This window comes from Coregonus clupeaformis, unplaced genomic scaffold, assembly GCF_020615455.1.
Source record: "Coregonus clupeaformis isolate EN_2021a unplaced genomic scaffold, ASM2061545v1 scaf0018, whole genome shotgun sequence".
NCBI lineage: Eukaryota > Metazoa > Chordata > Actinopteri > Salmoniformes > Salmonidae > Coregonus > Coregonus clupeaformis.
This window is the reverse complement of record NW_025533473.1, coordinates 853,482-867,841: the sequence shown is the minus strand read 5'-3', so window position 1 is coordinate 867,841 and position 14,360 is coordinate 853,482. Positions and strand designations below refer to the sequence as shown.

The following is a 14,360-nucleotide window of genomic DNA, read 5'->3' as shown; positions in this document are numbered from 1 at the left end:
GGTAGGGGAGGGAATGGCCGGCAGGGATGTAGCTCAGTTGGTAGAGCATGGCGTTTGCAACGCCAGGGTTGTGGGTTCGATTCCCACGGGGGGCCAGTATGAAAAATATAAAAAATAATGTATGCACTCACTAACTGTAAGTCGCTCTGGATAAGAGCGTCTGCTAAATGACTGAAATGTAAATGTGTGTCAGTGTGTGAGCTGTTTGTTAGTGTGTGTCATTCAAGGCAGTCACGGTGGGGCTTTACATCTGCAGGTTATTGCACAGAGCTTTTAGAGGTACTACATACATTCTAGCCTATTAATAATAATAATGGCCTATTATTAAGCATTTTGCAGAGAACAGTTTGAATGTGCACTGACACTCTCTAGCTTTGCTATAGTATAGACCCGAGGCTATGAACCAAGAGCAAATTAATAACGGACTGATGCATTGTTGCTAAGCGACGCTATCACACTATGAAATGTATGTTTGGAGATCAAATGTGGTCGTTGGGCCGAATCCCAGCTTGAGCAGCACATACGTAAATCCAACATTTGTGTAAACTATGCATTGCTGTTATAGGGAGATTTTTGCAAATATCTGATTTGTAAGTACACTTATCTCAAGCAAGTATTCGGACCACGTGCCTATAAAAAGGGTTGAACAAAACAGAAGCAAACAGACCAAAACGGTGAAGGACTTGCTACGGTGTTCACGAATGAATACGACCACGGACAATTACCAATTGTATCTATGACCTCTTCAGGACAAGTCAGGACACAGGGGGTGTCGAAAGGTTTAGGAGGTGGCTCAAAATAGGGACGGAAAGAGGAATGGGAACAATGCTATAAAACAGACGGCAGGAGGAAGAGGGAACATAAAACATCACAGGTATAAAGATTATATGTAAATTCTCCAGAGAGAGTGAGAAAGAGAGAGGGCGAGAGAGGGGAAAGAGAATGTGAAATGGTTATTGTTTTCATCCCGGGTTATTCTAATTCTGTTGGACAGAATAGAATTCCCCCCATTCATGCGGAAGGCCTTGTGTTCACATGCCTGGTGTATGCCCCAAATCGCACCCTATTCCCTATATAGTGCACTACTTTTGACCAAGGCTATGGTCATAAGTACTCCACTATATAGGGAATTGGGTGCCATTTGGGATGCAGTCCTGGTTTTCGGTGTACACTTCGCCCTCACATCTGGTTTGAATGAGACTAGCTCAGATAAATGGTTTCTCCGCTGCCGTTGGCGGTTCGAAGGGGAGTGAGAGTTTTAGAGAGGCGGTGACCGCGTGGCGAGGCCTCGCAAAGAATATAGCGGCTGAGGCCGGATTGCAAAAACAGAGGGGAATGTTGCACAGATGACGGTTTGATTCATGTGTTAGATGTCATAAAACCGTTTCCTTGACACAAGGACTAGCGAGGAAGGCCTGTTTTTCTTTTTTTTACGATTCTCTCATCCAGACCAGGCAGAAATAGAGTGACGTGCACATATGGGCTCTGCTAGCAATTAATCTATTACCATTTAGGATATATAAGTAGCGGAGGTGGTGTGTTAGCTCCCGAGTAAGCTTACCTAACACTACAAATATGTAGTGGAGATGGTTCTCTGAAGTACACTTGCATGATGGGTAACCTCATCTTAGATGTGAAGACTTAAGTGTTACCTCCCCGAGCAAGGTTTTAGCTTAGTGGGCTAACATGGTCTTCTGTTGGGCAGACAACCTGTTTTTTAAACCTGCTAGTATACTCTAGGATACTGGACCCTCTTGCTGCTCAACTCTCAACTTGCTAGGTGGTTAAAAAGGTAACTGTGACACAGTTGATCACATGATCAACATGTTGCATCATGGTCCTACCATTCCTTAATCATCATGTTGTGTCATTTCTGAGTGGGTGGGCCAAATGTACCTTTAGAATGGGCAATGGCCAACCCAGCACCCTCCCCTAGAATCTGCCTTGTTCCTCTGTGAGACACTCGGAAAAAAGCTTGAGTGTCAGGAAAAAATACATCTTCATCTCCTGTCATCCACTTCAACCTGATACTTCAGACTGTTAAAGTTTTGCCCTATTATCTTTTGATGTCAGAAACTCCCCTTTAATGGGCTTGCTGCCTGGGAGTGGCCTGACAATGCTGTCTGTCTGGACATTAAGTAAGCTGTCATTATTAAGCTGTCAGTTTCTTGCTTCAGGGCTTAGTTACATCATGGTGAACTTAGCCGTGCGGCGCTGATCTTATTTTTGGCAGCCCTGTGTTACGTACCTGAATGGAGAATAGCTGGCTTAGCACCCTGGCAAACTAACTGGCGAAGAGGAAAAACAGGGAAAACAGGAACAAAAATGTTTTCTCCCGTAACGGCCCAGACCGTAAAAGAATCCATGAAATTTAAGCAGCACTTCGTTGATGAGTTTACCATTCTCTCCCCGAAGATGCATGTGGATATCGGAAAGAGTGAATCAAGGGGAAACTTGCAGAGCGTGGCAGAAAATACCCCAAAACGCAGGGTTGAAAACGCAGGGTTGCATCAGAGTAGGGATAACCTACGTGCAATAAATATGTTGCAGATACTGCTACTCAAAGATAAGCAAAACTCAATGGTATTTTGCACCAATGCACAAACATGGTCTGTTTTGGGTTTTGCTCACCTTTCTCAATCAGGAGAAATTTATAATGGCCTAGTATTCATTTGATTTGGTTGAGGTATGGAACTGTCCAGTTGAGAAATGTTGGCTAGCATGATCTTTGGATATTCTTTTTTTCACATAAATGAAAGCCTTATTTTTGCTGGTGTCCACTAGTGTGGCTTCTCAGTTTGCATATCATATGATTTTATTATTCTATCCTTTTAGGAATTTGTGTCCTCAACTGCTTTGCGATTTTCCTCTCTCCATATTTTCCCACACTGGAGAAAATGCGGGGGAGATTCCAGCAATTTCCCCACACGCTTGCGAAGAGCGTGCGATCATAGGCTCGGTTGTCTGCTATTTTTCAAAATGTCCCCTTACAGTATATTACTGAATGCAGACTATTTTTTTATTTTAAGCCCCCTGTCCCCCGTTCCTTCTCTCACCCATCCTGCTTAACTGCTAGTCCTCACCCACCCCTTTCTCCGCCCATCCTCCCCCAACTCCCTCCCCCTCAGTGTGGCGGCTTTGCAGATGTGGCACATCTGGCTCCAGGAGTGACTCATTATTATTCGCTCTGATGTTCCACTCCCCTCTCTCTCTCTCTCTCCTGCTGCCATGGCAACTGACGAATGTTTGGCAGGAAGCCCTAGTCGGAGGATCCAGGGATGAATAAGAGCCTAGCGATGGGTGTATGTGTGTGTGTGTATGTGTGTGTGAGAGAGTGGGAGGGATGGAAAAAGAGAGAGAGAGGAGGGTATAGAGAAAAAAGGGAGCGAGGGAGAAGGGAGTTAGCTCTCAGTAGTTTGGCTTCGATCCAGGGCAACCATAATGCCTGGCTGAAATGAGGCCCTTGGCAGAACACCAGGTCTCCGAGAACAAAGATGTGTGCTTCTAACGCCGGCGACAGGGCCCCGCTTGGCAGATTCTGCGTTTTCCCAGCAGCCTTTGCCTTGGCAGCCCGCCACCCTTTCCCTCCAGGCCTGCAAAGAGGATTAGGGTGGAGGGAGGGAGGGAGGGAGGGAGCGAGGGAGAGAGAGCGAGAGAGAGAGGGGAAAAAGAAAGCCTTGTTTTTCTCGTCTCCTCACTTTGCCCCTGTGACATCACCGCCTCTCCTCCATCTCCAGATGCACACTGTCCAAAAGTGTTTTTCCCCTCTCTCTCCAAACGCGCCATTTTATTTGAGTTGGCCTTCCATTTTATAAATGGTGTCGTCAGTCGCTATATTGAGGGTAAGCCTGAGCGCCCAAAATGGCATCCTTCTCGGTTGTCTGACTAACTGCACTTGTAAGGACTAGAGGACTAGATCTGCACCAAATGCCTATGCAGTTTCCAAGCGTTGACTTGAATGCAATCCCTGCTCTGTGAAAATGATGCAAAAACATCCCACCCTTTCCTATACAATAAAGTGCTCGCGCTGTGACATTTCCAGGATATTGCATCACTCCGTACTGCAACACTGCATCAAAGATCAAAGCACTGCAGTCAACGCCGCTTCTCGAGACTGTCGCCGCTTTAAAATAGCTGCAAAGTCGATGCTGCAGCACCCAATTTATTGTTCTTTTTTCAATCAGCATTTGTTACCTCTGCTTATTGATCTGCCAAAGAAGCATTGTGGACAATCAATAGGGTAGAACATTTTCCTTCTGCGCCGTCCAAGAAGCTATCTCTTTAAGTGGCATATGCCTCAGTCACTCGCACCATAACAGGCTGTCAGGGTCATAGAGTGGATTCATTGCAGCAAAGCAGGAAGTGATTTGGCGATTTAGTGCGTGCACACTCAGCGAGCTGTAGGCAGTTGTCTGAAGCGTAGACCACACTATTTATTCATGTCTGTGTGCACACTGTAACCTAGCTTTAAGTGCTATTTAGAGGAGCAGTGAAGAGGGCTTTAAATGTGGGAATTTTTTCAATGTAAGGCAAGGGCTTTGTTTGTGTCAAGCTTGGATGATTAAGACAGGAGAAAAATAACACGTCTGTAAACAGGAAATGGTTCATTACTTAGAATGTCCTGAAGGGAGAGTGATCTCCATAGTAACCCTTTCCTTCCTGCACTGACAATAAAAACATGACAGCATAATGATGATAATTTGTTTTCCCTTCCATTGCGCCACACTTAAAGTGAAATGTTGATGACGGTAAACTAAAGTGTGATTTCAGGGAACGGGAATAAGTAATCTTTTGTACATTATTTCTAATACTGTTTTTCGGGTGAGTGTACACAGCATGTTGCTTTTGTGTCTGTCAGAACCAACTGTGACTAAGCAAAATAGCCAACAGTGATAGGTCAGTGCCTCCAAGCTTAGTCACAACACAATGCCATCGACCCCACTCTAAAATAAGTCCAATAGTCCATTAGGCCTATAACTAGCTAATGGTTTTCAGTTAATAACGTATAAATAGGGCCTCGAGGAGCACGTTGCAACAACCTCAGCCCACAAGATGAATTCCCCTAAATGGGAGGTTAGGCGCCACTGCAAGCCTACACTTTCTTGGCAACTACAGAAGACGTCCTCTGACAAAAATAGTACGAATTTAATTTAGAATGCATTTCAATTAAGTGCACACATTAAATCAAATACCTCGGAAAAGAAATTCCCTTTGGGGCTATAAGGCTAATCATTTATAAGCATTGGGAGCCAAACGGCAATTTATTTGGAACTCTGTCAGTTGCTTCCCGATATGGGCAAACGTAAAAGGCTATTTGTTTTCTTTTTACTCTTGAAAGCAACATGCAGCAGCATGCACTCAATAACTTCAAAGCACATGTGCTGTGTATAGTAATGCTTAATTCACGAAAAGTACTGTTTAAAATTTTTAAGGCTTTAACACATCAAAGAGAAGCCACTACAAAGCCATTTGTTCAATTATTAAATGACTTCCATGCTGTTAATTTGCCTTAGTCGCATACTGGAAGGCTTGCGCATATAACCACCTAGTTACTGAGTCTGTCTACTGACAGATTACAGAGGAACAAAAGTCCATTGACTGAGTCATAAGGGTGGTTTGCCGAACCGTAAACATTCCTGGTCAAGGGCAAATTGATAAGATTCATAATTTTTTTATCAAACATATCCTCCCTCCCTAGCTTTGGCAAGCAAATGCATGGAGTCATGTGGTTCAGTTATCGTCTTTATTTGTTTTTGTCATCATTGGATACATTTGCGAATGGCCAGGAGTCCATCTGAAAAATGCTGGACACCGTGCTACAGTGTGACCTCAATGTCACCTTCTCCAGTCTGCTTTTCCTGAGTTTCTTTCCCATCGAGCAGACTTCCTCCCATGTGAAACGACTAAGCTGAATAAACTGACTCCTTTGACCCTCTTTCTCGCCATGAGGCCATGTATGCAAATATCACATCTGACTAACTCCAACCTCCAACCAACTGGGAACCTTTTCAAGGGCCCTAGCCCAAGAGTCATGCAGGCAAGGAATGCCTGACTTGAAAGAACTTCCAAGTGACACTTTACTTTAAGCCAACAGGTATAATGCATTATGACGTGGTCATAATGCACGGTAGGACTTGTCATATGACACTCTTATTCATGGCTTGCACGTTTAATCACAATATTGATTTGAACGTTCGTTTTAGGACTTGATGCCCAGCTGAGGATTCTACTCAATGCAGTCTCAATGAATGCTGATGAAGATTTAGTCTAAAGTGCATTACTGTGGCTTGGAAACCATATGACATTTCAAAAGGAGGCAAATAATTAGTAGGACAAGCTTTTGTCATCATTGTGATGTTGGCAGATTTACTTTAGATACAGTATAACTCTAGCTAATGTTAGCATTGCTAGCTATTTCCGACTACTTTACGACATCATAATGATGGCAAAGTTGTTTTCTACTAATTGTTTGTCTACTTTCGCAATGTCATCGTATTTCCAGGCCACTATAGTGTAAATTTGACGAAACAGTCACTAGCCCCCGTTCAGAAAGACATCATTAACCATCAGTCAGACATTAATATCCTGCGGCATCTGTAAAACGTTGATAACAATGGCAACGATGTGACCGCATGACGGATGTGCAACCCAGAAATAATGTCTTAGTATTATATGTCATAATGATCCTCAGATGTTGCCAAAAACAACACATAAAAAAGACATACAGTAAGATATGAGTTAATAATAAAGTATTATAAGGGTAGCAATGCACCAGTACCTGTTGGCTTTAAGCGAAATGTTACCCTAATTTCTCTTTAACCACTCTTGCCACTCTCTTCCTCAGACCATTAAGAACAACGATTAAAAGTAACAATAGCAGGCTCATGTCAAGACATTGTGGCAACCTGTGATTGCCTGACATGTAGTCCTCTGTGTTTGTGTGTGAGCTGCTGTTCAAGCTGCCACCAAGTTGGAGCACCTGGGGATGCTGAGCGATATCAGCGTGCCACATAAGCCACCAGAGTGCCCCCCCCCTCCTTCATCCCTCATTCCATCAGCAGAACAGCAGGTCTTAGGGTCTTCCAACCTTCGTGACAAGCCACAATAGATGCTCAAGTGGGTTTTTATGCCTGTAGGTGAGAGAATGCAAGGGAGGGAGGGAGGGAGTGAGGGTATGTGTGTGTGTGTATTCTTTGTGTGAATGTGTGTGTGTGTGCATGCGTCTGTGACTTTGTGTGTGTGTCTGTGACTGACTTTGTGTATATGTGTGTAAACTGTAATCACACTGCATAAGGAGGATTGTTTTTCTTCACACTGGCCCAGCTCAAGACAAGGCCACCAGCGTAAGGGATGTTCCCACTCTAATTAACCAGCTTACTAAAGAGTCTTAAGTGAACCAAGACAGTTACCTTGCTGCTCTGCAGACGTCTTGGCATGGTAGTGGGGAAATGTCTAAGCTGATTGGCAGCCACGATGATGAAACCCAATATGGTGTTAGCTTGAGTATGTATTTCATTAGAGTCTAGATACACACACACACGTGTGCATGTGCACACAAGCATTGTGTGTATGTGTGCAGGTGTGTGCATGTATAAATACATACTCAAACGTACATACCACAATGCAAACTACACCACATCCAACCTATCTGATCTCCAGGTACATTCTTATTTTGGGTCAAAACTTGTCCTTTCTATTTTAATACCTACAGTATCTCTCCCAGCCATCGCTTGGGATTTGCTTATACACCGTTCACAGGGGCACATTGTCCTGGATGCAAATAGCCCATACTGCTATTGCTGCTCAGTGCTCATTTGCCTGTTCTGCCTCAGGCTGCAGAGAAATAGGACACATTGTTCACTGGTGCACCTACAGTAGCATACGTGTCCCCCTCGTGTCTCTCTCTCTCTTTCTCTCTCCACACAGCCGACTGGGCGAGCGAGACAGAGCATGTCACAGTGTTGCAACCGAGAGAGAAGGACGAGACTAAATGGGCCACGGCCACGTCAAGTCAGCTGTCTGGGCGATGCAGATCCACACCGACGTGATACAGTCATACAGACCATTGAGTAAGAGACGACTGTCTCCTGTTGGCCAGCCATCATTCCACAACTAGTTTGTTTACATTCAGGGGCGTCATGCACCCCAAACATTTGAAGGGGCATAAAGTACATGAGGATGGCTGGGGTGGGGTCCGGAGAGGGGCTATGCCTCCCATCTGTAAATGTGATAATTTTGTATTTTTCAAACACTTGAAAAAGCTTTTTCTGGCAATCTATAGCCATAATCATTATGCTTAATTTTATGTCCAAATATGTCAATTTTTCTGCATATCTAAGCATACCTCTTGAGCTGTCTGTCTCCTGCTTCTCTGCATCTCTGCTAAAATCTGGGTAAAACATTTTAAGGAATGTGAGTCTTATTCAACATTTAGTTATTGCTTGCTTTTCTAAAGTCTACCAAACATGCGAGCAGTCATGCCAGCTAAGATAGTTAGACAAGCTAGCTACTCTTAAATTGATTGATAGCCTGGAGATTGGGAACCTAGTTGGGATAGCTAAAGCCAACTTCATAAAATTGCTAAGTGGCTAGTCGTATTACAGAGCAGAGGTGGCACCACAGGTCCCGGAGTCCCCAAAATTCTGGGGTCTGTAGTTTTTCCTAATCTGGTAACCAACCTAACCAGGTAAAATTCTGGACCTTATATGGTATGATGTGATTAATCTGTTGTAAAAATGTTTAATATGGGCTATGATGGACCAGAGTTTTTCTAATCAGGTCACATGTTGTTGTTTTTTAAATCCTGGGAAAAAATCCTGACCTTGAGGATGGTGAAAACCCTGTCAAACTGCAGCAACCTTGTACTTGTTCATATTAATTATATTTTAAAGGGAAGGAAAGGGGTATATCTAGTCAGTTGCACAACTGAATGCATTCAACTGAAATGTGTATTAGAACTAGTGGGGTTTCCTATACACAGAGAAAGCAACATAATTGGACAATAAAACTCACAGGGCTGAGCTTGCTTTATGCAGGTCTGCATCATGTAGTCTTGTCATATGCAACTGTAGGCCTAATTAAAAATGTACTCATGGTCTCTGTCTGTTATTGATTAATTACAGTTAATAATTTTGGATTGAAAAAGTCTAGGTAGCCTAGTCAGCCCATGTGTGAATATAAACCAAATTTGATCCTATTCACATTTTCGCACAAACAAATGGGCTATAAATACACAACATTACCCGGTTACACTGACCAGAGTGACAGGGCGCATAGTAGCCTAGAATATGCAGCTGCTGTTGTTAGTAGCCTACAGTTGATCAGAGTGAAAAATAGTCTGATTTCCATGCAATACAGCCTGTAAGATCGCTACATTTTAGGTGTATAGTCTGCTACATTTATGTAAGAGTTTTTGCTTGTGTCTGTAGGGAGTGACGTGTTATCACGCTTGCTATATAAATACTGGAGGAAAGTGGAGAGCATGCCTTGAGCGTTGTGCCCGGCACCGCAACCTGCGATTTCCATGAATCTGATTTGTCAAGACACACAGTCTGCAGCAGCACTCTGATGTGAAGGACAGAGAAATTTTGCGCAAATCGGTCTAAAAAACATACAACTTTGCCCCTCTTTTTAACGCTTTTCGTCAATATATTTTATTAAATTGATTAAATTCGGCGGCCCTGTTACAGGACAAATTTGAGGCTGCTACCATACATTTTGTAGCTTGTTGCTATACAATGATATAGTTGCCATTTTCCATGTTTAGCCTATTAGAAACAAATAGATGTAGCCAAAAAATGAAACGATTCATCACATTTAGTCGACTGTCTCTTTAACAAAGAGCATGCTTTTTATCAGAAACCATTTCCTTTGGTATTTTGCTTTAACTTGCTGTGACTCGTTCGTCCTACCCCGCATGTCTGTGATCTTTGGCAGCGAGCCAGGATGGGTAGTTTGTTTTTCCACGGATGGGCGAGGTAAGAAGCGGGTACGTGACTAAAATCCACTTCCTGTTTGGAACGTCATCATATAGTAGGCTACATGCTTGCAAAAACAAACCCTGCTTTGTATCCGCAGGTCTCCTCGGCGGTATTGCCTCACACACAACAGCCACCTACTCTACAATTTTGTGGCTAACCGTAACAAAGAGAGAAAGTAAATGATGGAAAACTCCTCGGTCGGTTGGCAATGAGGGCATCATTTTTTTGTCAAACCCTACAGTGAGCTATATAGGCTACAAACACAGTTCATGCAATAAACACATTTAGTAGGCCTAAGGCTATTTTGTAGACCTTCCTCACAGTTTAACAAGACCAGACCGGAGTGACATTTAGGCTATGTGAAATTATCAATCAAAGTAAATGAACTATCCACACGAATAGCCCCCAGACTTAAAGAATTGATGGAGCAGTAATTGAAAAAAGTGCAAACGATGTCTCGGTTTGTGACTTTGATCTGGGGGTTTCCGTGTTTGCCAGTCAGACAGGCTGTGAGTTGTCGAGTTTACTGAATCACGAGGCGTTGATTGGTGTGAGTTAGTCATGCTGATTGAACTTTGTCCAATATTTAGACGATGAGGAAATTCACAGTCGCTCTTTGTAAAAACATCGCTCAAACGGTGGTTAGGGGCTATAATCTCAAATGTCGAATTGCAACAATGTTACAGGCACATGCCACAGCATAATGTGACTGCAACAACGTATCAACTACCTCGTTATGTGATACATTGTTGCATAGAATAAGGGGCGCATGTAGCAAGCGATTGACAAAGTAGCCTAAATATAGTTAATGACGCATATTTGTAAAATGAGAAACATTTCGACGTTAGATTAGAGTAGTTGCATTATGAAAACTATTTTTATGTCCAAACAAGCCGATTGTGCAAAGCTCAATGCGTAAACTATGAATTGGAAAGAGGCTATCCGATTTTTAAATGGACGAAGGAAGGAAGGTAAAATCTGCCATAGTAACAGAGTCGAATTGTATGGTTGGGTGAAAGCTATCCGCCTCGTGACGTTGTGCTGGCAGCGTGACTGGAATGACGATTTTCTAAATAGGGCTCTAGTGCCAGTCCGGGAGAGCATGCATATGCTACCTAAAAGAGCAAGATAGGTGACGCCACTTCTTGAGTTGCATGCAAAGGCATTAAATATTCGTGAGATAATTTAGGAGCCGCAATAATTTTAGCTGTTGCTTTGAATTCTTTGGATGTCGATTCTCAGTAATCAGAAGCCTATCATCAACATTATTTAAACAAGTAACCTTGACTTGAAATAAATAATTTAAGTAGCAGGGCTCAACTGCCTCAAACCAGTTTCTCTTTAGGGCTTGCTGGCAGTTTAACTCCTTGCACAAGTGGTAGGGCCTACAGATAAAGAGAGGAAAAGGTGAGCATGCGCTGGAGGGGCTGTCGAAGAATCAAGTAAATAGAATTGGAGCTGCTAGAAGCACTAGTGGTGTGTCGTCGGTGACGTCACCGCCCTACATTGAGCTCGGGCTGTGAGTTGTAGTGCGAGATAGATAGAGGCGCGCCGTAGTAAAGTACACAACTGCAATGAACTTCTCAGTGTAACTTGGCTGTTTTAAGGCTGCTTGGCTAGAGGGAAAATACAAAATAATTCGCGATTCCTTTTTTCTACAGAATAAAACGAATCCCAGGGAGATTTGGATAATTTGGTATCCACTTTTTCGAAAACCATGTCTTCCGCGGCTGTAGCTGCTTCGAGGAGGCAGTCATGTTATTTGTGTGACTTGCCCCGCATGCCATGGGCGATGATCTGGGATTTTACCGAACCAGTTTGCAGGGGATGTGTCAACTACGAGGGAGCCGACCGGATTGAGTTTGTAATTGAGACTGCCCGACAGCTGAAGAGGGCTCATGGCTTCCAGGACGGGAGATCTCCGGGGCCAGGCAAACCTCAACACTCGGGGAAGGAAATTCAGTCCCACAACCATTCGGCTGGAGACCCCGGCTCGCGTCCGCCTCAGCCTCTGGATCGCTATCCCCTCTCTGACCGGCCGCCAAGGTTGGGACCGGAGTACCAACCGGGGAGGCAAGTTAACGGCATCCCTGTGCCAAATGGATTTCCAAAACCTGACGACCCACCGGAGCTGAACCGCCAGAGCCCTAATCCTCGCAGGACTAGCACGGTTCCTCCCAATTTGGTGCCTTTAGTAAACGGAAACATGGGCCCAGTACACGCACTCAATGGTCGGCCCGCCCAAATGGGTATGCCGGGCGCGTTGAATGCTCCTGGTCAAGGCGACCACGGCAAGCGCGGGGAGGATATGAAAGACAAGCATAGACCGGATAGCATGTCGGACATGTCGGAGAGCCACAAGCGGGCGGAGGAGTGGATGGGTAAGGGTAAAACAGTGAGGGATTTGATGGCTCTCCACACATTCGACAGCAGGTTCAAGAAAGACCATGCGGCGATGCAGCGCGTTATGGGATATGAGACAAGTGCAACTTCTTCAAAACCAGGTAGGATTGTGGATTTTTTTCACACAGGAATGCATTCATTTAGAAGACAAAACAGGAACTGGGAGTGTTGAAATTCTTAGTCAGCTACTTTGCCACTGTGTTGACGTGGGTTTTCAGCTGAATGGTTGTTTATGCATGTTTACATTTCCTCTAGTCTGATCCCCAGCAGGCTACCAACTAGCTTACTTATTTTTCCTCTGCAAAATTTGTTTTACATATGAAAGAATACAACTTTGAGAGGAATTTTTCATTATTTACGGTGCATGAATATTTGCTGCTGTGGTGGTTGGAGTGTTTGTTAACCCTGAACTCCTCTCTCTACCCCCCCTCCCCTCCTCCTCCTTCTTCTCCAACAGACCGAGGGAAGCACCCGCGGAGCATGAAGAGGAAAGCCTCCCCTGAGCCAGACGGCGAGGGCTCCGCCCCCAAGATGAACGGCGGCGAGGGCCAGCCATGGCTGCCATCGCCCTCCGAGGTCCTCAAGATGCCCCCGGCCTCCCTGCCAGGCTTCTCTGCCGCTCCACCCTCCACCATCTCCCCTCACAGTCGTACCACCCCACCGGAGGCGGCCACGGCACAGAACGGCCAGTCGCCCATGGCAGCACTCATCCTCGCCGCTGACAATGCCGGCAACACTAACTCGCCCAAGGACGCCAACCAGGTGCACTCCACCACGGCAGCGGGCCGGCGCAACAGCGGGAGCCCGCTGTCCCCGTCCTCTGCAGGCCAGCGGCGGCTGACCCAGAGGGAGGTGGTGGCCACGGCCCACTCGCAGGGCATGGACCCTCACGGGGCGCCGCCGCAGAGCATTCCAGACTCGTCGGTGCCGGGCAGCGTGCCACTGTGCTGCACCCTGTGCCACGAGAGGCTGGAGGACACGCACTTTGTCCAGTGCCCGTCGGTTCCCTCGCACAAGTTCTGCTTCCCCTGCTCCCGGGAGAGTATCAAACAGCAGGGGGCCACGGGAGAGGTGTACTGCCCCAGCGGGGAGAAATGCCCACTGGTGGGCTCCAACGTACCATGGGCCTTCATGCAGGGTGAAATAGCCACCATCTTGGCAGGGGACGTGAAAGTAAAAAAGGAGAGAGACCCTTGATTTTACCAGCATTTTTTTTTAACCCACCACAACAACAACAACAAACAAACAAAAACCAACATGTACACCATTACAAATGAATATAAATCCTCGTACCATGCATACCATCCAAAAGAAACTGATGGACATGTACATATTGGACACAAGGGAAGTTGTATACTTCGTAAACATGGCTGTATATTTTTTTTTTTTTTTTCAATACATTGTGTTTCTATATTTTTTTGAAGATAAAGGTATGTACTCATCATAATAGACTACTTTCCTCCTCCCCCTTTTTTCGATGTCCTATCGATGTACTTTTAGTTCTGGTGGCAGTCCCTGTTAAACATAGAATGTGACTAACTAATATGACTCTACGAGCACTTGGCAAACTGAAATGCTTCTAGCTGTACTTGTATGCACTTGTTTAAAAAAACTTGCCAAATACAATTTCTGACCTTGTAATAATAACTAGTGTCTGGTTTGCTTATTTCCCTGCAATCAGTAATGAGTGAAGCCATAGGGAGAGAGAGTCATGTCCTGACTATGAATCACTCATGGGCAGTGATGCAATACCTTTTGAAAATAACAAAATGGGACCCAGGGAGGAGTGGAGGGGGGAAGCAAAGCGAGGGAGGAAAAGAAGTGAGGGGAGATTTTCTATACAGCGGTAAACAACATACAGTTGAATATGCCAGCAAACAAAAATTCCTCAGTAAGATGGTTTTAAGTCTCATGATTTACTTTGCTTACAGTAACTATGAGGCTATTGGACATTAATGACCACTAAGTTTGTACAAT

At 44.7% G+C, this 14,360-nt stretch overlaps 1 protein-coding gene across 1 annotated transcript; it reads left to right on the top strand.

Annotated features, from left to right (window-relative positions):
* The first annotated feature begins 11,083 nt into the window (after window positions 1-11,083).
* LOC121572392 (interferon regulatory factor 2-binding protein 2-B) lies at window positions 11,084-14,030 on the top strand. The gene is made up of 2 exons (XM_041884449.2): window positions 11,084-12,484; window positions 12,841-14,030. Exons 1-2 carry the CDS (start codon window positions 11,698-11,700, stop codon window positions 13,578-13,580), a joined length of 1,527 nt encoding a protein of 508 aa, XP_041740383.2. The 5' UTR covers window positions 11,084-11,697; the 3' UTR covers window positions 13,581-14,030.
* The last annotated feature ends 330 nt before the right edge of the window (window positions 14,031-14,360 follow it).